Source organism: Mesocricetus auratus, unplaced genomic scaffold (assembly GCF_017639785.1).
Source record: "Mesocricetus auratus isolate SY011 unplaced genomic scaffold, BCM_Maur_2.0 Super-Scaffold_100003, whole genome shotgun sequence".
NCBI lineage: Eukaryota > Metazoa > Chordata > Mammalia > Rodentia > Cricetidae > Mesocricetus > Mesocricetus auratus.
Genome location: NW_024429188.1, coordinates 20,352,778 through 20,378,047, shown reverse-complemented (window position 1 = coordinate 20,378,047; position 25,270 = coordinate 20,352,778). Strand labels below are relative to the sequence as shown.

The 25,270-nt window shown below is 40.3% G+C and overlaps 1 protein-coding gene across 4 annotated transcripts in view; it reads left to right on the top strand.

The window, feature by feature from the left end:
- Phka2 (phosphorylase kinase regulatory subunit alpha 2) overlaps positions 1 to 25,270 on the top strand; it is a 92,643-nt gene that overhangs the window by 14,498 nt on the left and 52,875 nt on the right. For all 4 annotated transcript variants that reach the window (XM_040744118.1, XM_040744119.1, XM_040744117.1 and 1 more), the window contains exons 2-7: positions 11,162 to 11,320; positions 17,164 to 17,211; positions 18,306 to 18,474; positions 19,318 to 19,400; positions 22,327 to 22,407; positions 23,706 to 23,804. In XM_040744118.1, the coding sequence (XP_040600052.1) occupies positions 11,162 to 11,320; positions 17,164 to 17,211; positions 18,306 to 18,474; positions 19,318 to 19,400; positions 22,327 to 22,407; positions 23,706 to 23,804 (639 nt within the window). The remainder of the gene's footprint in view (positions 1 to 11,161; positions 11,321 to 17,163; positions 17,212 to 18,305; positions 18,475 to 19,317; positions 19,401 to 22,326; positions 22,408 to 23,705; positions 23,805 to 25,270) is intronic.

The window sequence follows — 25,270 nt, the reverse complement described above, 5'->3', positions numbered from 1 at the left end:
TGTGTGTGTGCGCGCGTGTGTGCGTGTCTGTCTGTCTGTCAGTCTGCCTGTCTGCTCACACTGTTGTTTAAAGGGCTTTTCTTTCTTTCATGAACTATCTTTAGATCTTTATCAGAACTCAATTTGCCATATTCCCATGGCTCCATTTCTGAAACTGAATCTGTTCCATCCATCTGTGTATCTATTCCTTTATGTTTTATTAGAGTCACACATATTTAGGATTGTTGCATCTTTCTGGAGAATTGACTATTGTGGGTAGTTGTTTATCTGTCCCACTGCCATGAGATAGGCAATATTTTACATAGAGGCTCCTCAGTATCCTGGTTCCTAGAAGAAGAAAACAACAAAGCCACAGCTAACCAAGGGTAGATACAAAACATTCATTAGAAAGAAGCATTTGGTATTGGACATCACTGGAATTTTTGTATTGTTTAATACCAGAATATAGGGATCAAGTCCTGGGATTAACACATTTTAGACCTAAGAGCTCTGTTTTCCTTTTTAAAAAAAATCTTGTTTACTTTTGCTTGATAGAAAGGAAAGGGTAAGAAAGGCAAATGACTTGGTACAAGGCTGATCATTCTCCATGCAAGGTACACAGAATTTGTTATTGTAAACAAAAAAAAAGACTTAACAGGAGTGAGTGCAACTGTCTGTAATTACAGAACTTGGGAGAAGGAGGCAAGATGATGCTGAGTCCTAGACTGGTCTCAATTACAAAGAGAGACTCTGAAAAAAAGTTTCATTACCAGTATTTTCAGTAATGATAAAAGGGAGATCCTCCAAACCTTCTTTTTAAAATAACAATAATGGTTACATGGTACTTGCTGTGAATTCTTCCTCCTGGCAATGTATCTTTATCTATTATCTCACATTATGAGAACATGCAAGAATAAATAGCATGAATAAAGGCTGTTTAGTTTGCTAACATTAAATGTACAGTACTATTCATATATATGTCAAGTATTCCAAAGTGCTTAATACACATTACTTCATTTAATCCTCAGAAACTGCCTTATGAGGTGGAGGTACTGGTGTCATCCCCACCTCATAGAGACGTGCTGAAGTCATTTGATAGAAGTTTGAACAGATGGAGTCTAGAGCTTGTGGTCTTCAACATGAACTGTGCAAAGTTATGTTAATAGTTCCTGGTTACAAAGAAACAGGAAGTTAGCTATCAGAAGAGCAAATCCAGTGGCCCCTTCCCAAAAGACAGAGAAATAAAACAAACTTGAGGGTGGCAGTGCAGTGCCATTTCATGCCATTAGACTGACAAAAAGTTGAAAATGTTAAAAAGTTATTTACAGGAAGGAGGAATATTTATTTTAAAAGTACACATACATAGAACCTGACAGTATAGAAATTCCATACCAGAAAAGCTCACTGGAGAGTAAATGTTGCATATGATGTGTACAAAGTACTTGAAGCTGTGAGTGCCCCGTGTTCCAGGAATGATAGCCATTATTTTAGAGTTACTTGCAAATAACGTTATTTATACTGAATGCTGAGATAGAGAGCTGTATTCAGGTGACTGTCTTTCTCTAAAGGGTTAGCGTGCTAGCTGATGCGGAAACACGCATCATTCTGAACAAGAAGCAAAAACCGATATTATGATAAGATTTGTGTTCTCCCCTCTAGGTGCTAAGTGAAGCCTTAACCCCAAAGTACCTATATGCATCTGCATCTAGAGTGTTTAAGAAGGTTATTCAAGTTAAATTATGCCGCAGCAGTGGATCCTGATTAGAGATTTGATCTGGAGCATTATCTGCAAATTCATGCATGAAATCTTGAAGAAGCACTATTTTGTGGCTATCTTTAGATCATTGAGGACTGTCTCCTTGAGGGGGTTGTATAATTTAAGTATCTTCACTTTTTGTTGTTATTATTTTTCCCTGACTATGGTGTGATGTATATGCTGAAACCATTATCTTTATGGTGAGGGTACTGGGGTGGAAACCTTTGGGATGTCACCAGGATGTGGTGATGGAACAGTCTCGAATAAAATTCATCCCTGTTTAAAAGACAAAAAAAATCCACTATTGAAAGCAGCATCTGCCGTAAGGACATTAATTGCTGTATTTTTGTAGTGGTAATGAAAGCCCTGTAATGGATATCTATCATAATAGTAGATCCCTGCATGCATGTTCTTGAATTTGAGTTATTCCTGGTGGCTTGAGAGGATCTCCTCAGGTTCTGCTGAATGAGAAACGCAAGGTGAGCAGTGATCCTATAATTCCTGTCTCATTAAAAACTGATACCCTCTAAAAAAAGTTTCTGTGTGAGCAAGGATTTATAGCAAAGTATATGTGTATATGTATCACTTTATTATAATATTTAATATATGACTTTCAGTTTTGGTAGCACAAAGAAAAAAGGGAAACATTATATATACATAAATATACACACACATACATGTTGTTACATGGACTGGGTTTTTGAAAGCTGTTTTACACTAAAGGTTAGTGGGGCATGCGAGGAAGACATTGGTTTCTTACTTAGGATCTCTTGATGTCTTCCTGTCACAAGCTTATCCATCAGGCCTCAGGACAGATATAGCTGAATACGCTATGCATATGATGTTCAGCAATCCACTATAGGAATAGCACTTATACTTTCTGCCCTTGGCAACTGAGTGGAAATTCCCACATCTTCTTGTTTCATAACACATTCTGTTTTATAGATTAAAGCAGTAAGCAAATCAGAAAGTATCCTTTTTGTTGAGCGCAGTAGCACCCTAATTTCCCATGGACTTTCATTGACTTTAGAGCCATTGATTTGTAGTTGTTGGCAGGAGAACTATTTTAGTACATTGAATGCTGTTGTTCCTGCAGATATCTGTTGAGTTTTAAATATTTTTATAGAGTATAGATTAGTTAAAAGAGAAAGTGAAATATTTATTTTCTTTTGTGGGACCATGTAAAAACTGCCAATATTTTTTTTTAATATCTAGTAGCTTTGGCAGTGTCCTTTCAAAATTACCCAATGGAATTTTTCATGACTCTTCCTGTAAATAATATAGTGCCCTCTGAATAATGGTTATTGTTTTCCTTTACACTTGTATTGAACCCAGGGCCTGATGCATGCCAGCAAAGCACTGTACCACTGAGCCGTGCGGTTTTTTTTATTTTTTATTTGTATTTTATACATTACTAAAAATAAAATTTTTTTATCATTTTTATTTTAATTTTAAATAGCTTGTTTTACATGTCAATCCCAGTTCCCTCTCCCTCCCCTCCTCCCGCACTCCCCTTCCCCCCCCTCCCACCCTATTGCCAAATCCTTCCACATAGGGGATATCTAGAGTCTGTCATTTTACTCTTGGTAGGGTCCAAGCACTCCCCTAAGAGTCCAGGCTGAGAGAGCATCTCTCTTTGTGCTATAGGCACACGAAGACAGTTTGTATACCAGGGATAGACACTGATCCACAGCTCAGGGCCCCATAGGTTGCCCAGGCCTTCTCCCTGACACTCACATTTGGGGGGTCCAGATCAGTCCCATGCTGGCCTCCCCACTGTCTGTCTGGGGTCCAAGAGCTCTCCCCTGTTCAGATCAGCTGTCTCTGCTGGTTTTGCCAGCCCATTCTTTGCCAATTTACTCATCACTCCTCTCTCTCTGTCACTGGGTTCCTTGGGTTCAGTTCAGTGATTAATTGTGTGTTTGCCTCTGCTTCCATCAGTCACAGGATGAAGGCTCCCGGATGGTTATAGACATCAAGTTCATTATCAGGGATGGGCATTCGAGGTGGTCCCTCCACTATTGCTTAGCTTGCCAATTGGTGTTATCCCTTTAGATCACTCGAGGTCACTCTGGTGCCTGATCTGTCTTCGAACCTATGATTCCCTCTTCCCCCTATTCTACCCCCACCCCCTCAACTTCTTGTTCCCCCATGACCAACTCCCTTCCTCTTCACCCCCTCTCTTCTTCCCAGGTCCCACTCCCCCCCACCCCTCACCGTGTTCCCCATCCATTCAGAGGATCTTGTCTCCATCCTCTTCTCTTGGGTATTATGCATATATGCATATCTTTTAGGTTCTTTCCTGTTTCCCAGACTCTCGATCTGTGGAAGTGCCGAGTGGCACTATCCTGATCCATGTCTAAAATCCATATATGAGTGAGTACATACCATGTTTGTCTTTTTGCGACTGGGTTACCTCACTCAGGATGGTTTCTTCCAGTGCTATCCATTTCCCTGCGAATTTCAAGATTCCATTGTTTTTTTCTGCTGAGTAATACTCCATTGTGTAAATGTACCACATTTTCTCTATCCACTCTGCAGTTGAGGGGCATCTAGGTTGCTTCCAGGTTCTGGCTATTACAAATAATGCTGCTATGAACATAGTGGAGCAGATGCTCTTGTATGAACCTGCCTCATTTGGATAAATGCCTAAGAGTGGAATTGCTGGGTCTAGTGGTAGATTAATTCCCATTTTCCTGAGGAATCTCCATACTGATTTCCAAAGAGGCTGTATGAGTCGGCACTCCCACCAGTAGTGGAGGAGTGTTCCTCTCTCTCCACATCCTCTCCAGCATAAATTGTCTTCAGTGTTTTTGATTCTAGCCATTCTGACAGGAGTAAGATGGTATCTCAGAGTCGTTTTGATTTGCATTTCCCTGATGGCTAAGGATGTTGAGCACTTTCTTAAGTGTCTCTTGGCCATTTTAGCCTCCTCTACTGGGAATTCTCTATTTAGCTCTATACCCCACCTTTCAAGTGGATCCTTTGGTGTTTTGGAGACTTGTTTCTGGAGTTCTTTGTAAATTTTGGAGATTAGCCCTCTGTCAGATGTAGGGTTAGTGAATATCTTTTCCCATTCTGTGGCCTGCCTTTTTGTCTTTTTGACTGTGTCCTTTGCCTTACAGAAGCTTTTTAGTTTCAGAAGGTCCCATGTGTTAATTGTCGATCTCAGTGCCTGTGCCACTGGTGTTATGTTTAGGAAATGGTCTCCTGTACCAACTCGTTGAAGAGTATCTCCCACTTTCTCTTCTAAAAGTTTCAGTGTGGCTGGATTTATGTTGAGATCTTTGATCCATTTGGACTTAAGTTTTGTACAAGGCGATAAACCTGGATCTATCTGCAGTCTTCTGCATACCAGTACCCAGTTATGCCAGCACCATTTGTTGAAGATGCTTTCTTTTTTCCATTGTATAGTTTTAGCTTCTTTGTCAAAAATCAAGTGCTCATAGGTGTGTGGGTTAAAATTAGGCTTTCGATTCGGTTCCATTGGTCTACCTGCCTATTTTTGTGCCAATACCAAGCTGTTTTCAGGACTATAGCTCTATAATAGAGCTTGAAGTCAGGTATGGTGATGCCTCCTGAAGTTCCTTTATTGTATAGGGATGTTTTGGCTATCCTGGGCCTTTTGTTTTTCCATATAAAGTTGATTAATGTTCTTTCCAGGTCCTTGAAGAATTGTGATGGAATTTTGATAGGGATTGCATTGAATCTATAGACTGCTTTTGGCAAGATTGCCATTTTTATTATGTTGATCCTACCAATCCAAGAGCATGGGAGATCTTTCCATTTTCTGGTATCTTCTTTGATTTCTTTCTTTAAAAACACAAAGTTCTTGATATACAGGTCTTTCACTTCCTTGGTTAACATTATCCCCAGATATTTGATGCTGTTTTTGGCTATTGTAAAAGGTGATGTTTCTCTGATTTCTTTCTCAGTCACTTCATCATCTGTATATAATAGGGCCACTGAGTTTTTTGAGTTTACCTTGTATCCTGCCACATTGCTGAAGGTGTTTATCAGCTCTAGGAGTAACCTTGCGGAGTTTTTTGGGTCACTTATGTAAACTATCATATCATCTGCAAATAGTGAAAGTTTGACTTCTTATTTGTATCCCCTTTATCTCCTTTTGTTGTCTTATTGCTGTAGCTAGAACTTCAAGTACAATATTGAAGAGATATGGAGAGAGTGGACAGCCTTGACTTGTTCCTGATTGTAGAGGAATTGCTTTGTGTTTCTCTCCATTTAGTTTGATGTTAGCTGTTGGTTTACTGTATATTGCTTTTATTATATTCAGGTACGTTCCAGTTATCCCTGATCTCTCTAGGACCTTTATCATGAAGGGGTGCTGGATTTTGTCAAAGGCTTTTTCAGCATCTAGTGAGATGATCATGTGGTTTTTCTTTCGCAGATTGTCAATATGGTGGATTACATTGATAGATTTTCTAATGTTGAACCATCCCTGCATTCCTGGAATGAAGCCTACTTGATCATGGTGGATGATTTTTCTGAAGTGTTCTTGAATCCGGTTTGCGAGTATTTTATTGAGTATTTTTGCATCAATGTTCATGAGGGAAATTGGTCTACAGTTCTCTTTCTTAGTTGTGTCTTTGTGTGGCTTGGGTATCAAGGTAATTGTAGCCTTGTAGAAAGAGTTTGGCAGTAAGCCTCCTGCTTCTATTGTGTGGAATATTTTGAGGAGTATTGGCATTAGCTCTTCTTTGAATTTCTGGTAGAATTCTGCACTGAAGCCATCTGGGCCTGGGCTTTTTTTGTTTGGGAGACTTTTGATGACTGCTTCTATTTCATTAGGGGTTATAGGTCTGTTTAGGTTGTTTATCTGTTCTTGATTTAGTTTTGGCGAAGTGATATCTATCCAGGAAATTGTCCATTTCCTTTAAATTTTCAAATTTTGTGAACTACAGATTTTCAAAGTATGCCCTGATGATTCTCTTGATTTCCTCAGAGTCCGTTGTTATGTCCCCTTTTTCATCCCTGATTTTGTTAATTAGCATGCTCTCTCTCTGTCTTTTGGTTAGTTTGGACAGAGGTTTGTCTATTTTGTTGATTTTCTCAAAGAACCAACTCTTTGTTTCATTGATTCTTCTCAGTGTTTTCCTGGTTTCTACTTGGTTGATTTCAGCCCTCAATTTGATTATTTCCTGGCGTCTGCTCCTCCTGGGGGAGTTTGCTTCTTTTTTGTTCTAGAACATTCAGCTGTGCTATTAATTCTCTAGTATGACGGTTCTCCAGTTTTTTCATGTGGGCACTTAGTGCTATAAACTTTCCTCTCAGCACTGCTTTCAAAGTGTCCCATAAGTTTGTGTATGTTGTGTCTTCATTCTCATTGAAATCGAGGAAGTCTTTAATTTCTTTTTTTATTTGTTCCTTTACCCAGGGATGGTGCAATTGTGCATTGTTCAATCTCCATGAGTTTGTAGGGTTTCTGCGATTTGTGTTATTGTTGAATTCTAATGTTAATGCATGGTGGTCTGATAAGATGCAGGGGGTTATTCCAATTTTTTTGTATCTGTGGAGATTTGCTATGTTTCCTATTATGTGGTTAATTTTAGAGAAGGTTCCATGTGGTGCCGAGAAGAAGGTATATCCCTTTGTATTTGGGTGGAATGTTCTATAGATGTCTGTTAAACCCAGTTGGGTCATAACTTCTATTAATTCTTTTGTTTCTTTGTTAAGTTTCTGTCTGGAGGTCCTGTCTAGCAGTGAGAGCAGAGTGTTGAAGTCTCCTACTATTAGTGTGTGAGATTTTATGTGCATTTTGAGCTTTAGTAATGTTTCTTTCACGAATGTAGGTGCCTTTGTATTTGGGGCGTAGATTTTTAAAATTGAGACTTCGTCTTGATGTATTTTTCCTTTGATGAATATGAAGTGCCCTTCTTCATCTCTTTTGATTGATTTTAATTTGAAGTCTCATTTGTTAGATATTAGGATTGCTACGCCCGCTTGTTTCTTGGGGCCGTTTGATTGCAAGATCTTTTCCCAGCCCTTTACTCTGAGATAACGTCTGTCTTTGATGTTGAGATGTGTTTCTTGTATGCCGCAGAAGGAAGGGTTCTGTCTTCGTATCCATTCTGCTAGTCTGTGTCTTTTTATAGGCAAGTTGAGGCCGTTGACATTGAGGGATATTAATGACCATTGATTGGTGATCCTTGTTTGCGCTTGATTTATTGTTAGTGAAGTTATTTTGTGTAGTTTCTCCTCCCTTTTTCTTTTGGTGTTTTGTAAAGTGGGATTATATATTGCCTGTGTCTTTGTGAATGTAGTTATCTTCCTTGGCTCTAGGTTTTCCTTCTAGCATTTTCTGTAGAGCATGGATACGTATTGTTTAAATCTGGCTTTGTCATGGAATATTTTGTTTTCTCCATCTATGGTAATTGAGAGCTTTGCTGGATATAGTAGCCTGGGCTGGCATCCTTGTTCCCTTAGCGTTTGTAGGACATCTGACCAGGATCTTCTGGCTTTCATCGTTTCCATTGAGAACTCAGGTGTAATTCGGATAGGTCTGCCTTTGTATGTTACTTGGCCTTTTTCTTTAGCTGCTCTTAATATTTTCTCTTTACTCTGTAGGTTTGATGTTTTGATTATTATATGGCGAAGTGACTTCTTTTTCTGGTCAAGCCTATTTGGTGTTCTGTAAGATTCTTGTACTTTCATAGGCATATCTTTCTTTAGGTTAGGGAAGTTTTCTTCTATGATTTTGTTGAATATGTTTTCTGTACCTTTAAGTTGAATTTCTTCACCTTCTTCTATACCTATTATTCTTAGGTTTGGCTTCTTCATGGTGTCCCATATTTCCAGGATATTTTGTTTTAAGGATTTGTTGGTTTTGAGATTTTCTTTGGTTGACGACTCTATATCCTCTAATGAGTCTTCAACACCTGAGATTCTCTCTTCTATCTCTTGTATTCTATTGGTGATACTTGCATCTGTAGTTCCAGATCGTTTACCGAGCTTTTCTATTTCCAGCATCCCTTCATTCTGTGTTTTCTTTATCGTTTCTATTTCAGCTTTCAATCCTTCAAATGTTTGAGCTGTTTCCTAAATTTTTTTTGGTTGTTTTTTTCTTGGTGCTCTTTAGATTCTTTGAGAGATTTGTTTATTTCTTGAATTTTCCCCCATTTCATGGATTTTTTGTTTGTTTTTTCTTCTATTTCTTTAAGGGATTTCCTCGTTTCTTCTTTGAGGGTCTCCATCATCTTCATGAAATAATTTTTAAGGTCTGTCTCCTCTTCTTCGTCTATGTTGTGCTTTTCGGGTCTTGCTGGTGTTGGATCCCTGGATTCTGGTGGGGTCATGTTGGTGTTTCTATTGCTGAGTGATCTCTTATTCTGTCTTCTTCTCATCTCTTCTTCCAGTGGGTGCTGGTGGGGTCTTTCCGTCTCCACTGGTCTCCTTCCTTCCTACAGCTGAAGCTGGGGATGCTGAAGCTGGACTCGCTGGGGTTGGGGTCTTTGAGGGGCTGATGTCTTTCCTGAAGTTGTACTCGCTGGGGTTGGGGTCTTGGAGGGGCTAATGTCTTTCCTGAAGCTGTACTCGCTGGGGTTGGGGTCTTGGGAGGGCTGATGTCTTTCCTGAAGCTGGACTCGTTGGGGTTGGGGTCTTGGAGGGGCTGATGTCTTTCCTGAAGCTGGACTCGCTGGGGTTGGGGTCTTGGAGGGGCTGATGTCTTTCCTGAAGCTGGACTCGCTGGGGTTGGGGTCTTGGAGGGGCTGATGTCTTTCCTGTGTGGGCGTGTCTTCTGGATGCCGGGAGTGCCCCGAAGATTGAGGGTGATGGGTGATGGGCGGGCGTTCCCTGCCGGAGACCCAATCTCACCTGAAGCTGGACTAGCTGGGGTTGGGGTCTTGGAGAGGCTGATGTCTTTCCTGTGTGGGCGGGTCTTCTGGATGCCTGGAGCGGGCCCCGAAGATCGAGGTGGATGGGTGATGGGCGGGCGGTCCCCGCCGGAGACCCAATCTCACCTGAAGCTGGGCTCGCTGGGGTTGGAGTCTTGGAGGGGCTGCGGTTTTATTTTTAACTTGCAGAATGACACCAGTTCATACCAATGTCAAACAAAGACCCCAGACCTCTAAACACATAGACCCATTTGGGTGGCTCACAAAAACCGGTGGGTAATAGTACAGATAATGTATTAAACTGCCAAGTAAGATATTTTTAAGGAGGCAAGGTTCTAATTGTAAAAGTATATTTTATTACATACATATCTCTGTATATTTTCAGAAGTTGGCCAACTTCATGTGACTCATTTCTTAACCATTTTATCTGTGGACTGAGAGTTTTTATTAGGGTTGAATTTAAAAATATTGGACTGGGAATATAGTTCAGTGGTAGGATATTTGCCTAACATGTAGGATGCTCCAGTTTCAATCCCCAGTACCCCCAATACATACATAGCTTTATTGACATATAATTTAGGTACTTCAGAATTCATTTATCTAAAGTACACAACTGCTTTTTAGTATATTCGTGGGATTGTGCATCTGTCACCCCAATTAACTTTAATCTTCTGTATGTACAAAAGAGAAAACTGGGCTGGAGAGACGGCTTGGTGGCTAAGAGCACTTGGTCTTGTAGAGAACCCAGAATCAGTTCCTAGCAACCACATGATTTGCAACCATCTATGACTTCAGTTCTAGGGAATCTAACACTCTCTTCTGACCTCTGTGGGTACCAGGCACGCACATAGTTTACATACATGTATGCAGGCAAAGTGCATATACACATAAAATAATTTTTAAGAAAGAAAGGGAAATATTTCATTCATTTATCAGATGATAGATACTTGCCATTTCTGCTTTTCAATACTTATGAATAGTGCTGTTATGAACATTTGTGAACAACTTTTCATGAGAGGGTCCAAACCTTTTTGTTGACTCTACTGCTTTTCTAGAACACATCAGTGTTATCACAGCTAATGAGGGCTCCGGTATGCCCTCCTACATAGCATCTTCTGGTCAGGTGAATGAAGTATTTGGGTTGCAGACATGGTAGCAGACAGGGCTGGAAGCTTTTCTGACCACATAGAGCTAGGAGGTTGTTCCCAGGTTCAGTGTTTTACCAACTGATTGGAAACATGAAGGCCAAGGAGACCTGAAACCCACAATTCGCAGATTGGTAAGGCCTGGTAGATTTTTTTTTTCTGTTTGGTGTTTCTTCTCTTTTAGACATTAAAACAGTTTGGTCTGGTCTTAAGGTTTCAAAAAGAGCATAAGAATTAGAAAGTTCCTTAGACATTTTCTAGTCTCATCTCCTAGTTGTATGAATGAGGCATCCGAGATAGAGAGAAGAAGAACTCCGGTGTCTCTGTGTTCTTTGTTCTCAAGTCCTTATTTGCCTCCATAGGTAAACATTAATTATATAGATTTATGAAGGGTGATGCCTTGCATTTTTGTGTCTCTTCCCTAATAGAACCCAGTCACTGGGCTGTTATCAGCCAGCCATGACCAGAAGGATGCCTGGGTACGGGACAACATCTATAGCATACTGGCTGTTTGGGGCCTGGGTATGGCCTACCGCAAGAATGCTGACCGCGATGAAGATAAAGCCAAGGCCTATGAGTTGGAACAGGTAATAATGACCAACATCATTGTCTTGTCTGCTCCGTACCTTTTCTTGAACTAGAAAACCCATGGGGAAATCGTTGTATGTGCGGAACAGTTCAGGGTGCAGTCCTTCATTTCTGCTATAGAATACTTTATGAAGACATTCAGATAGTTGACACCACACATTTATCTTTGTGTTTGAGATAAAACAATGATATCACAAATCACATTAAACATCCAAAATTCCTACCCCCAACATGTTATTATGCCTACCTGGTTATATTTCTCTCTCAGGATTGTTTATGCAAAGGTGGTACATGGCCATCCACTACATGTACCAACTCCTTACCCTGGGCACCAAATGAAAAAAATAAATAGAAGGCAAAAAAGCTGATGCATTAGAGCAGACATCCCAAAGCATGTGCTTTTCAGAGTGGTTGGTTACATCCTAAAGAATATTTATCTAGATGTTGTTGCCACTGTTTAAAACAATTCTTACACATCCTTAAAAACACCTTCCTAGTTTGCACCATTTTCCAGGAAGTGAGTCTTACTTATTCATAGTCACTCTTTAGATTTGAGCCAATTTGGCATTATTTAATTTTTGTGCCTATGTTATTTGCCATATAGCTCAATGAAGGTATTTTATTAAGGTTTCCAAAATCAGGGGAAGGATGTAACTGATATGCTATGTTCAGTTCCCCAGTACTGGGAAAATATTTTCCAAAATCCAAAGAAAATATTCTACCCTGAGTAGAGGAGATATTTTCCAAATGTTTTGAGTAGTAGTGTTTAGGTAAGGAGCACTGAACTATAAAAGTATAATCATCTTGGCATGAGAACATTTGAAGTGTATCTTTATAAAGATGGAATTTAGGGGGTGGGGACTGAACTTGGAGCCTCACACAAGTTAAGTATGCACTGTACCAAATGAATACCTAGTTATGGGATTTATCTTTAATTCATACATTCCTGGACAGTTTTCATAGCTAGTGAATGATTGGACCCAGGAAAAGTTCTTTCAGCCCAGTTGTTGCTTGTTATAGTAACCAAATGGGCATGAGTGATAAGCAGCATGAAGGAAATTTGACAACTGTGGGAAGGCTAAGAAAGGAAGCTTATCTCTGGGAGCAAAGTTTGCATTTGACCAGGGCTTGTTCAGTGTCAGGTGATGGAAATAATTCAGTTTTTGAGGTCTATAAGGTTTTAAAAATTACAAATAGCAATCACTGACTGCTCCTCTAGAAAGATGCATGGATGAGTGAATCAGTTATTTTTGGTATAATAATTTGAGTCATGTGTCAAACTCTCCCATCATACTCACACACATACACACACGCACGCATGCATGCATGCACAGTAAGGTTGATTAATAATCTGATATCAGGTATCTTGCAACTCTCTCATCACACACACACACACACAGAGTAAGGTTGATTAAAATTTCTATTCCTTTGCTGAAACCCAAACAGACCACAGTGTTTCATATTTAATGTCTTTTACTATCTGATGTGTTTCCAAATAAATGATGGGACTAGGCATAGTGGTACATACCTTTAATCCCACTATTCAGAAGGCAGAGGCAGATATATCTCTGTGAGTTTTAAGCCATCCTGGTCTACATCGTGAGTTCCAGACCATCCAGAGCTGCATAGTGATATTCTGTCTCAATAAATAAGTACTAATGGAAACATCACCTTTGATTATGGAAAATAATAACCCCTGGACATCTTCAAGTAATATTCATTTGGGGTATTTGGGGCTTGATTGACACAATCTTTCATTTGTGTGAGATTGTCTTGTACATTTGGGGATATTTAGGGACTCTGATCCTGATCATTAGGTTCCAGTAACCTTCACCTCCGTCATTGTTATGATTAGAATGCCCCTATCCCCACATTTCCAGATGCTTCCCAACTACTGGGGTTTGGCAGCATTAGTCCAAGTTGGAACACACTTATTTCTTTTTTTTTTAATTTTATTTTCCAGTTTAAATTTAGATAAGAAACAAGGTTGCTTCACAAGTCAGATCCAGGTCCCTCTCCCATTCCCTCCCTTCCTCCCGTGCCCTCCCCCCCCCCCCGTTATCCCCTCATTTCTCCAGGGAGGGTGAGGCCCTCCATGGGGGTGTGCATAGTGTGTCATTTCATATAGGGCAGGGCCTAGACCCTTCCCCAAGAGTTCAGGGTGAGAGTGCACCTCACATTGTTCTATGGGAGTCCAAAGTCCGTGTGTATACTTGGGATGGGTACAGATCTGCTGCCCAAGGCTCAATAGATTCCCTAGGCCTCCTCACTGACACCCAGATTCAGGGGGTCTTGATCAGTCCCATGCTGGCTTCCCAGGCTAATGCCTGGGATTCAAGAGTTAACCTTTGTCTGGTCAGCTGTTTCTGGGGGTTAAACCAGCCCAGTCTTAATCCCTTTGATCATCAGTCCTCCCTCTCTGTTACTGGCTTTCTTGAGTTCAGCTCAGTACTTAACCAAGGGAGTCTGCCTCTTCTAGATCAGCCACTAAATAAAGTTTCTGTTTCCCAGACTCTCTGGCCATAGGATTGTAGGCTGGCACTCCCCAGATCTATGTCTAAAATCCATATATGAGAGAGTACATGCCATGTTTCTCTTTTTGTGACTGGGTTACCTCACTCAGGATGGTTTCTTCTAGTGTCATCCATTTGCCTGCGAATCTCATGATTCCATTATTTTTTTCTGCTGAATAGTACTCCATTGTATAGATTTACCACATTTTCTCTACCCGCTCTTCAGGTGAGGGACATCTAGGTTGCTTCCACGTTCTGGCAATTACAAATAAAGCTGCCATGAACATAGTGGAACAGACATCTTTGTTGTATGAATGGGCATCTTTTGGATATATGCCTAAGAGTGGAGTTGCTGGGTCTTGTGGTAGGTTTATTCCCATTTTTCTGAGGAATCTCCACACTGATTTCCAAAGTGGCTGAACCAGTTGGCACTCCCACCGGCAATGGAGGAGTGTCCCCCTTTCACCACATCCTCTCCAGCATAAATTGTCATTGGTGTTTTTGATTTTAGCCATTCTGACAGGGGTGAGATGGTATCTGAGAGTTGTTTTGATTTGCATTTCCCGGATGGCTAAGGATGTTGAGCACTTTCTCAAGTGCCTCTCAGCCATTTTAGACTCCTCTATTGAAAACTCTCTATTTAGTTCTGCAGCCCACTTTTTAATAGGGTCCTTGGGTGTTTTGGAGACTTGCTTCTTGAGTTCTTTGTAAATTTTGGAGATCAACCCTCTGTCAGATGTGGGATTAGTGAATATTTTTTCCCATTCTGTGGGCTGCCTTTTTGTCTTGCTGACTGTGTCCTTTGCCTTACAGAAGCTTCTCAGTTTCAGTAGGTCCCATTTATTAATTGTTGATCTTACTGCCTGTGCTACTGGTGTTATGTTCAGGAAGCTGTTTCCTGTGCCAATTCGTTCAAGGGTACCACCCACTTTCTCTTCTAAGAGGTTCAGTGTGGCTGGATTTATGTTGAGGTCTTTGATCCATTTGGACTTAAGTTTTGTGCATGGCGATAGACATGGATCGATCTGCATTCTTCTACATGCCAGTCTCCAATTATGCCAGCACCATTTGTTGAAGATGCTTTCTTTATTCCATTGTATATTTTTAGCTTCTTTGTCAAAGATCAGATGTTCGTACGTGTGTGGGTTAATACCCGGATTTTCAATTCGATTCCATTGGTCTACCTGTCTATTTTTGTGCCAATACCAAGCTGTTTTCAGGACTATAGCTCTATAATAGAGCTTGAGGTCAGGGATGGTGATGCCTCCGGACGTTGCCTTGTTGAACAGGGTTGTTTTGGCTATCCTGGGTCTTTTGTTTTTCCATACAAAATTGATTATTGTTCTTTCAAGGTCTGTGAAGAACTGTGCTGGGATTTTAATGGGGATTGCATTGAATCTGTAGATTGCTTTTGGTAGGATTGCCATTTTTACTACATTGATCCTACCTATCCAAGAGCATGGGAGATCTTTCCATTTTCTGAGGGCTTCTTTAATTTCTTTCTTTAAAGATTCAAAGTTCTTACGATACAGGTCTTTCACTTGTTTGGTTAGCGTTACCCCAAGGTGTTTTATGTTGTTTGTGGCAATTGTAAAGGGTGATGTTTCTCTGATTTCTCTTTCAGCCCTTTTATCATCTGTATATATTAGGGCTACTGATTTTCTTGAGTTGATCTTGTAGCCTGCCACTTTGCTGAAGGTGTTAATCAGCTGTAAGAGTTCCCTGGTAGAGTTCTTTGGGTCATTGATGTAAACTATCATATCGTCTGCAAACAGTGAAAGTTTGACCTCTTCCTTCCCAATTTGTATCCCCTTGATCCCCCTTTGTTGTCGTATGGCAATAGCTAGAACTTCAAGTACCATGTTGAAAAGGTTTGGAGAGAATGGACATCCTTGTTTTGTTCCTGATTTTAGAGGAATTGCGTTGAGTTTCTGTCCATTTAGTTTGATGTTGGCTGTTGGTTTACTGTATATAGCTTTTATTATGTTTAAGTATGTCCCTGTTATCCCAGATCTCTCCAAGACCTTTATCATGAAGGGGTGTTGGATTTTGTCAAAGGCTTTTTCAGCATCTAGTGAGATGATCATGTGATTTTTGTTTTTCAGCTTGTTTATATGGTGGATTACGTTGATGGATTTTCGTATGTTGAACCATCCCTGCATTCCTGGGATGAAACCTACTTGATCGTGGTGAATGATTGTTTTGATGTGTTCTTGGATCCGATTTGCCAGTATTTTACTGAGTATTTTTGCATCAATGTTCATGAGGGATATTGGTCTGAAGTTCTCTTTCTTAGTTGTGTCTTTGGGAACACACTTATTTCTTTTTCTGGCAAATAGCTTTACTTAGTTTAAGGGGAAGTCGGTTGACAAATGTGTATGTTGTCTGTAGTGTAAGCATTGTAACAGTGCTACCTTTACCTTGTACTTGAGGATTTTGTAACAAAAATTAGAATTATATTCTAGGATCCTAGAATTTTAGAGGAGGAAGGGTCTGACTTCCAGAATTTTCCCTGGCCATAAATTTTCGGGCCCTTTTTACTCTGTCACCTGTATAGCATGGTATGTGCCATGATACACCCATGCCTGTAAGTAGTCAGTCCGTGATGTCTGATTATCTAGGTTTTGTTTTACTCCACCCCTTGTGATCACAGAGTTGAGAAATGTTACTTCATCTCCTTCAGGCAGGCTCAGGTTCCTCATGTAGAGGCTGAGGTAAAAATACTACCCACCTTATAACGCTGGTGCTCCAATTCAAAACAAGATAAATGTTTTTCACAGCATTTGGATGCAGTGTCTAATTAATTAATGTAGAATTGTTATGATTTAAAATGATGATAGTGATAATAATTGGTTGCAATATTTAATAGTCACATTATTAAAAAAATCTTAGATGCCACTTGTATTTTTAAGAACTTTGCTCAGTGGTCCAATAATGGTGTCACAAATGGCTCTTTTGGAAAAATATCATTACTTTTGGACAGGCATAGTAGGATTAATTTGTCCTTAGTATAACAAAAATAAATTACTAAGAAATATAACATAGAGTTCCAGAATACAAAGCTTATAAAAATGTCAGTTTGGAGTAACCAAATTCCAGAGCCCAAAGATGCATCTGCTCTAACCCTTTTATTTGAAATAAATCACTTTGTCAAAATATTTATTTTGTGATGGAGTAGAAAAGTCTTAATAATGTGAACAATTAGAATACTTATGGATAGTTGCGCTCTGTCTTTTCTGGAACATTGCCAGACAACACTGGCTTATTGGCCATGTATGAGTAGTCAGTTTTCTTGAAGCCTTGTAACTGATGCTGCCGTATTTCCACAGAATGTGGTGAAGCTGATGCGAGGTCTTCTCCAGTGCATGATGAGACAGGTAGGTGGGATGTGACAGACTATTTCCTACAAAGCATTGGTTATGTGCATTTATGTCATTTCAATTGGGATGACATCTTTGTTACATTTGGAACTTCCTCAAGGAGAAACCTCAAGCAAACCAGAAATAGTTTGCTTACTTCCTCTTTTAAAAATTATCCTCAATAATTTTATGATGCTATAGAACCAGTTTCAGAGGGCAGTTTTGAAGGCCCTCTTTCAAAGATTTATGTGTATAAAAGGAGAACATGTCTTTTTTTATTTAGAAAAAAGAATATTAAAACCACTCAGAGAAACCCACGTGCTAGTTATTGTTTATTCTGGGTGTTTTCACTTCAAATCAAGTGCTTGAGCTTTTATTTTTTTCATTATTGGGGCCAGCTAGATGACTCAATCATCACTAAGCCCGAAGACCTGAGTTCAGTGCCAGCATCCACCTGCTAGATGGGGAGAAATAATTTCCACAAGTTATCCTCTGCCCTGCCTCCACATGCATGTCTGCGCGCACAGACACACACACACACACACACACACACACACACACACACAGAAAGTTGATCAAATCAATGTAATCCATGTTGTTAAATTGACATCATTATTTACTGATATCTTCAGTGTAGGGTAATTGAAACAATTTGTTGCAATATTATACACAGAACCTTCCATAAGAATCTGCACTGGTTCAGAGGTATGTGTGCTACCACCCCATCCTTAGTCAGAATAGCCAAAAACATTGTGCTCTTTTCTTTGCCATGTTCTGAAAAGAGAAGTCGGCATTTAAACAGGCTCTTTTCCTTCCCTCCCTATGTCCTTGAGATCCTACCATGCACCACTCCTGGGGAGTCTGTGGACAAGGAGACCTTTTGATCTGAGCCTCACCTATGAGCTCTGGGCTGAGGTATTTCCACTGAACGAGTGGCAAGAGTCTCCATCATGGCTCCTATGTGTAGTGCTCATTAGCAGCTCCTTGCCACCCTCCTGGCTCCCAGAGATAGCAGATAAGAGTTCTAGTAGATTCAGTGATTATCCCTGCATATGACATCTGCCAGTCATGAACTTGCGTAGAGCTATGTGATGCCATCTCGCCTTCTTCAGGTGGACAAAGTGGAGAAGTTCAAGCACACTCAGAGCACCAAGGACAGTCTGCACGCCAAGTACAACACCGCCACTTGCAGTACCGTGGTGGCGGATGACCAGTGGGGCCACCTCCAGGTGGATGCCACCTCCCTCTTCCTCCTGTTCCTGGCTCAGATGACTGCCTCAGGTGAGCCACAGCCATTTGACTCTCAAATCAGAAGGTGAAGGAGGCAGCGTCTGTCCATTTGTACAACGATAACAAAATACCCAAGACTGGGAAATTTAAACAGCACAGAAGTTGCTTTTCTCACATTTCTCGAGGCTGAAAAGGCCATGATTAAGGTACCAACAAGTTCAGCTGTCAGGTGAGAGTAGCCTCCTCTGAAGAAAGCTTTGTGTTCACACGCTAGAAGAATTGAGAACTGAATGCTGTGTGGAGCCTCTTTCATGAGGACCCTAATCCATCCATAGCCTAAAATCAAAGGTCTGCACTCTTAGTACTGTCACATTAGCAACACTGCATTTCAGAGGGACACACACTGAGAACATACCAAGTCCTATGAATTAGTAGTAGATTATACAGAGGAAAAGCATGCTTCCTCCCTGTGGTGTCATCTGCATCTGTGTCTGGGGTAGGGCCGGGAATGCTGGGTCCCAGTTGTCACCTGTAGACAGAAATCAGCCTCTACCAGGGCATGTGCAAGTTTTGCTTTGACTCACTCAAGGCTGTGCTACCAATACTTTTGGACTCAAACCTTTGCTTTGTTGGAATCTTTGCTGCACAAACATAACGTTCTAGAGAGCCCGAGCCTTATCTCTGAACTTTCTTCCCATAGACACACTCTAAGTGGAGGTGCTACCCCCACTTTCTGTCTTTCCTTCTACTTCCCTTCTGTTTTCTGAGATGAGGCATCAACCTTAGGACTTAAGAAAAGTAGAGACTGGATAAAAAAGACCTACCTATATGCTAGCAAAATATTTGTTGTGTGTAGCTGGCAACTCTGCTCACAGTATTGCTTTTCTTTATTAGGCTTGCGTATTATTTTCACCCTTGATGAAGTGGCCTTCATACAGAATCTTGTCTTTTACATAGAAGCTGCATATAAAGTTGCTGTAAGTACCCATGCTGGTAGTCTTTTTTTCCAGTTGTCAAACTAGAATGTTAAAAAACTCGGAGCTGTGAGAATGTGGCACATCTATATGCAAAGTATATATATATATATTTTTTTTTTTGTCCTGGGATATAATTGGGGATTTCATTTTAGAATGTACCACACACTCTGTCTGAATACATTACTGTATTATAAATAAAACCTTAAAATATCCCATAGGATATCAGTTGGGCTGAAAAGGGGGCCATGTTGATGCCTTGATGGGAACTCGGGCACCATGGGGATTACCCTATCAGCCCATAAGTAAAGGCTGCACTGTGAGTATAAGCATCAACAATTTGCTTCCCCAAGGCTTCTGTCTGTGTTAGAAGATGAGGATTGAGATGCTTCTAGAGCACTGGTTCTCAACCTTCCTGACACTGAGACCCTTTAATATAGTTCCTCATGTTATGTTGACACCCCCAACCATAAAATTATTTTTGTTGTGCTACTGCTATGAATTGTAATGCACATATCTGTGTTTTCACATGATCTCAGGTGACCCCTTGAAAGCGTTACTTGACTCCTAAAGGGTCACAACTCACAGGTTAAGAACCACTGCTTTCAACAATAACTCATTTGCAAGGCTGACTGTCCAGGTAGTAAGGAAAGGGCAGATGGTAGTATGGCTTCTGCAGCTACTTAACTCTGCAACAGGAAAAGCTACATAGATACTGTGGATACAAACGAACACATCTGTGTCTCAAGTGGACTTCCTGAAAAATGAGCAAGACCCATAGCTTTCTAATCCCAGTTTTAAAGCAGTGATTTGTGTTGATAGGTAATTGTTCTTTCACAGGGTACATTGGTAATATCCGGAAACATTTGGGGCAATCACACTTAGGAGAGAGAGGGCATCTTATGTGTGTAGGCCAGGAACTGCCTATAATACATAAGAAAGCCACTTCAACCCTATGTCCAGACTTCTCTGTCTCAAAATGTCAGTCGTGCCAAAGTTGAGAGACCCCAGTCTAAAGAAACTTGAGAGATCTTTGTGGGAAAGGTATTCTTTCAATTGGACCTTGGGAGATGAGTAGGTTTCCATAAGAGAAAGGGCATTTGAGTGCAGGGATAGTATGAGTAACCAGCAGTTGCAGACAGGAACAGGCTGTGGGGGAAGGTGTGATTTAGGGAGGGCAGACATTGGGAGCATTTGGGGTAGAGGGTGCAGAGTAAAGGCACAAACTTCAGGTGAAAGTTGGCACTGGAAATGGTAGAGTATCTGTCAACTTGCTGGCATGCTGAAGGTGGAGGCCAGGTTATAGAGGGTATGGCCATGCAGAGAGTCATTGATGTGATCTACTAGGAAAGAAACTATTGCTCAGTTTATCTGGAATGCAGGATGAATTAATCACACAGTCTTCAAGGATGAATTTTATGGCTGCTAGATTGGAGTATAGAATATTAGGAACAAAAGAATGCTCAGATATGAGAAAAGACACTTGGGTCCACCTACAAGACCTGCTTGCAGGACAGGGTCTCCAATGATACTAGTGCATCTAGGTTTCAGTGTTCACATTTGAAAATGTTCTTCCTTGTTTTGTTTTGTTTTGTTTTTTGTCTGTTCCTTTTTTATTTTTACTTTTGAATTTTTTTTTTGAGACAGGATGACCTCAGACTCAGCAATTTTACTGCTTATGCCTTCTAGGTGCTGGGATTATAGGTATAAGTACGATGCCTGGTTGTTTTAATATTTTTGAGGTCTTTATTACCCTCCAATCTAAGTCATTAGACTTAATTTTCAATTTTCATGATTTTACATAACAGGAGCCGCTATGTCCATCATTCCTCTTTTGATATTAAAAAATAAAGACTGATTTCGCCATCAACCATGCTCTTTATTTTGAGAGGGTGTAATATAGTTATGTCGTTTTCCCCTTCCCTTCCCTCCCTCCAAACCTTCCCATATACACCCTTGCTTTCTTTCAAATTCATGACCGTTTTTCTTTAATTGTGTGTGTGTGTGTGTGTGTGTGTGTGTGTGTGTTCTTAAATGTCTAACTATAATCTACTCTGTATATTGTTACTTGTATATATATTTTTCAGGGTTGACCATTTGGTGTTGAATAACCAGTTGGTGTGCTCTTCCCTAGGGAAGACCATTACTCCCACTGTCAGTATATCTTAGTTGCCTGGAGTTCTTTGTCTATGGTTGAGGCTTCTTGAGCCTTTGCACTTCCGTGTTAACATGTCTATTGGTGTCATATTTGCTCATGGTGTCATGTTTAGGCAGCCATGTTGGGCTTTGTTAGGCTTTTGCCCTTCTATAGTGTATGCAGCATTTTGAAACAACATGTGACACTTGGGTTTTTTAATATAAATATGAATCACCAAAGTTTTATATATATATATGTATATATATGTATGTATGTACGTATGTATGTATGTATTGAGTCTTCTGTGTGACATTATTCTGAATTAATTTGCATGAATGGGTCTTTAATACCATGTATGTTCAGTGAGTCACTTTTGACATTGGATTCAGTTACTTGAACATTTTCTTTACACAAGAGGTAGTGCTAAAAATAGTTTTTGAAACTGTTTTAAATAAGTTCAAAGACATTGGCCAAGAGAAGGGCAGCACTTTGATTTTAAGATAAGTAAAATATATTGTTCATGGCAAATTGAGTTTGTTACAAATTAATGCCATTTAGAAATAATCCTTCGGAGTGTCTTTGTGTGCTCCTTTGTTCCACTTGAGTATTTTCTTCTAGAGTTCTCTACCGAGGCTGAAATTGAGCAAGAATAGAATGAATATATGAAGCCACAAAGCCTTTGAGAAGCCATACTCACGTTTCATTGTGTTTGTGCTAACATAAAGAAATTGCTTTTCCGTAGTATTTCTCATGTACTCCCCCATCTCTGATAGCTGCCTTTTTCTCCCCCAGGATTATGGAATGTGGGAACGTGGAGATAAGACTAATCAGGGCATTCCAGAACTGAATGCAAGCTCTGTGGGAATGGCTAAGGTGACAGTCCTGTTTTTCTCCCTTCTGCGTGTATTTACTTCTTTGTCTGGTTCTCTTCTTCAGGGATTTGGATTTAATATGACTAGTACTTTTTTTTCCCAAAAGGCAGCAGCAAATATATGAAATCCAAGTGGCATCTATCTGTACTCCAGCCAAGTGAAATTATAGGTCAAGAAAATAGCTTTCCAACACTGAAATCTGTTTGTGACGGAAAATAAGTTGTTCAACCCTTATGATTTGGTGTCAGCCATGAGTCCAAGCTCTTGCTGTTAAGCTGTGTTAGTAATGGCCTGTCTTCCTCTCTAGGCCATAGCGAAGGTAGCACGAGCATTTTGTGGGTGAGATGTACATCGTCAAGTCTACAAGGTTAGATAAGTAACAATAATCAGTGAAACTGGCCAGATAGAAAGGGAACAGAGCAAGAGGGAGATATGGGGGACACTGGCAACTGTTCCTAAAAATATTTCAACTCAAAGCCAGTTAGAAAAATGGTCTTCAAGCCAGCACTGTAATGTGTACCTGTAATCCCAACTTCTCAGAGTACTGAAGCAGGATGGTAACTTGAACCCAGGATTTGGGGCCAATCTGGGCAGCACAGTGAGGCCCTGTTCTACAAAGGAAAAAGAGAAGAGAGGCGATGGGACAAGGCAGGACAGGGATGGAGATGAGAAAAATGGAAACAGAAGACAAAAGGGGAGGGGAGGACTCTTAAAGCCAAGCAGGGTGTACCTGTGGAATGCATCCACCTGTAGGCCACCAGTGTGAATCTCTTGCTAACGACATTTAGTGTGCCTCCTTTCCGTCTCCTTCCTAACATAGGCATGAATTGCTTAGACAGCACGAAGGCTCCAGAACCACAGTTTTAAAAGCAACAATGAATATGCTCTGTTATGCTAAACTGCCAGAAAATGTACTTTTTACTGAAAACCAAATTATCTTTGTCAATTAATCCTGAGGTAGGTTAACTGCAAAGATAAGTGAAAGAATTTTTAGTGCCCCCATGCATGATGTTATAGACTTGTTACTATTCCATCTTTTGGTAGAATATTACTTCATATGAGGAAGTATTTTCCTATGTTTTCTTATTCATGGAATGAGCCGTGTCATCCTGGAAGACTCTGAGCTACTGAAAATGAAGAGAGACCATAACAGTAGAACTCTAGCTAGATTTGAAAGACATTCTTCATTGCCATTAGGAGAAATGTGTATGTGTTAGATGGCTTAATGACAAAGGAGTGCCACATTAGTACGCATGCGTGTTTATTAAAAAGATAATTAATTCTCACCCATTTGTGTAGGCGGCACTTGAGGCAATTGATGAACTCGATCTTTTTGGAGCCCATGGAGGTCGCAAGTCAGTCATCCATGTCCTGCCTGACGAAGTCGAGCACTGCCAGGTAATAGTCCTTCCTTCAGAGCTTCAGAAAGTGGCGAAGGAGAATCCTGGCCAGGAAAGGCTTGACCTCCACTTCCTGTTACTGATTTGACTTTCTTGTGATTTAGATTCCTCACCCATAAACTGGGCATGTATATAGGCACCTTCCTTCCTGCCTCATAGAGTAACTGTAAGGATCAGAGTAAATGAACCAAGTACTTCAGAAAGTACTATGCAGACATAAACCATAATGATTCTGTGTGCGTGGAGCTAATAGCCAAAGCATCTTGGTTGTGCTAGAAGCAAAATCTGTTCTGTTTTTTTCTGAGAACATAAGTGATTTTCTCACATTTGTTTCTTAGTGCTCCCAAATGGAGTGGCTCACAAGTGACATTTCACTTGAAGTGAGGAGGCATGGTGTGCAGAATGGTGAGAGGTGAACGGAGAGAGATGGCAAACTCTTAGGACTTCTTTGAAATGCAGGTCACTGGAATAATTGGTACAGTGTAGGGGTGCCAGTAAGCAGACAGTCCTTAATTATACTGTGTGCTGGAACTAAAGTGAGTCAGATACATAACTTGTAAATGATAAATCATGTTTGATGCCTGTAATCCCAGGAGGAAGAGGCAGGAGGACCAAAAGTTGGAGCTCATCTTCAGCTACATAGAGAATTACCAAGTTCAAGGCTAGCTTAACCCACAGGAAACCCTGTCTCCAAAAAACTAAACCCGAAACACTTGTAAAAAAGCTTCAAGTGAGAGTTTGTGTTTCCAGGCAGAGAAACCCTGAAGAGGGGTGCTTATAACCTTGTACTTTATAGTTACATTTTGATCAATGAGGGATGGCATATACTATGGTATCATAGTATATTTTGTCTCTTATTGACTAAAATGTCCCATATAGCCCATGTGTATAGTCAACTATACGATCTAAGTGTTTGTAAGTATGATACTTATACAATGATGACATCACCTAATGTTGTATTTCTCAGACTGTGTCACTCATTAAATGATTCACAAGTATAAAAGAACTGGTTGACTATAAAAAAACTTTATTCTAGAGCTGAAGGTCTCTGCTCATCTTAGCCTCACCTTCCAGTTCATTCCATTTTCCTCACTAAGCATAGTCCTTAATGAAGTCTATGGTATTTTCTTATGGTATACGTTAATAAAGGAGATATGTGTTCTCAGTAGATATATAGTATGGTGGGAAAATATAAGCTGGGTTTGAACCCTGGCTTGATCACTGGCTACATGACCTTGGGCATGAATCCTGTGTCTCCGAGTCCTTGTATATTAATTTGGTATAATGCCTTATCTCTATCTTCAGGTGGAATATTTAATGAGCTTGTTTTTGCAGGTGTGTAGCCTGTGTCTGTACATGCTAGATCTCAACATTAGTTCCTTTACTTTTCCAAACATTTCCTTATAATTCTAACCCCCTTCTACATTTATTTAGCTACCTTACTGTTGAGGCCATATCTTAGTG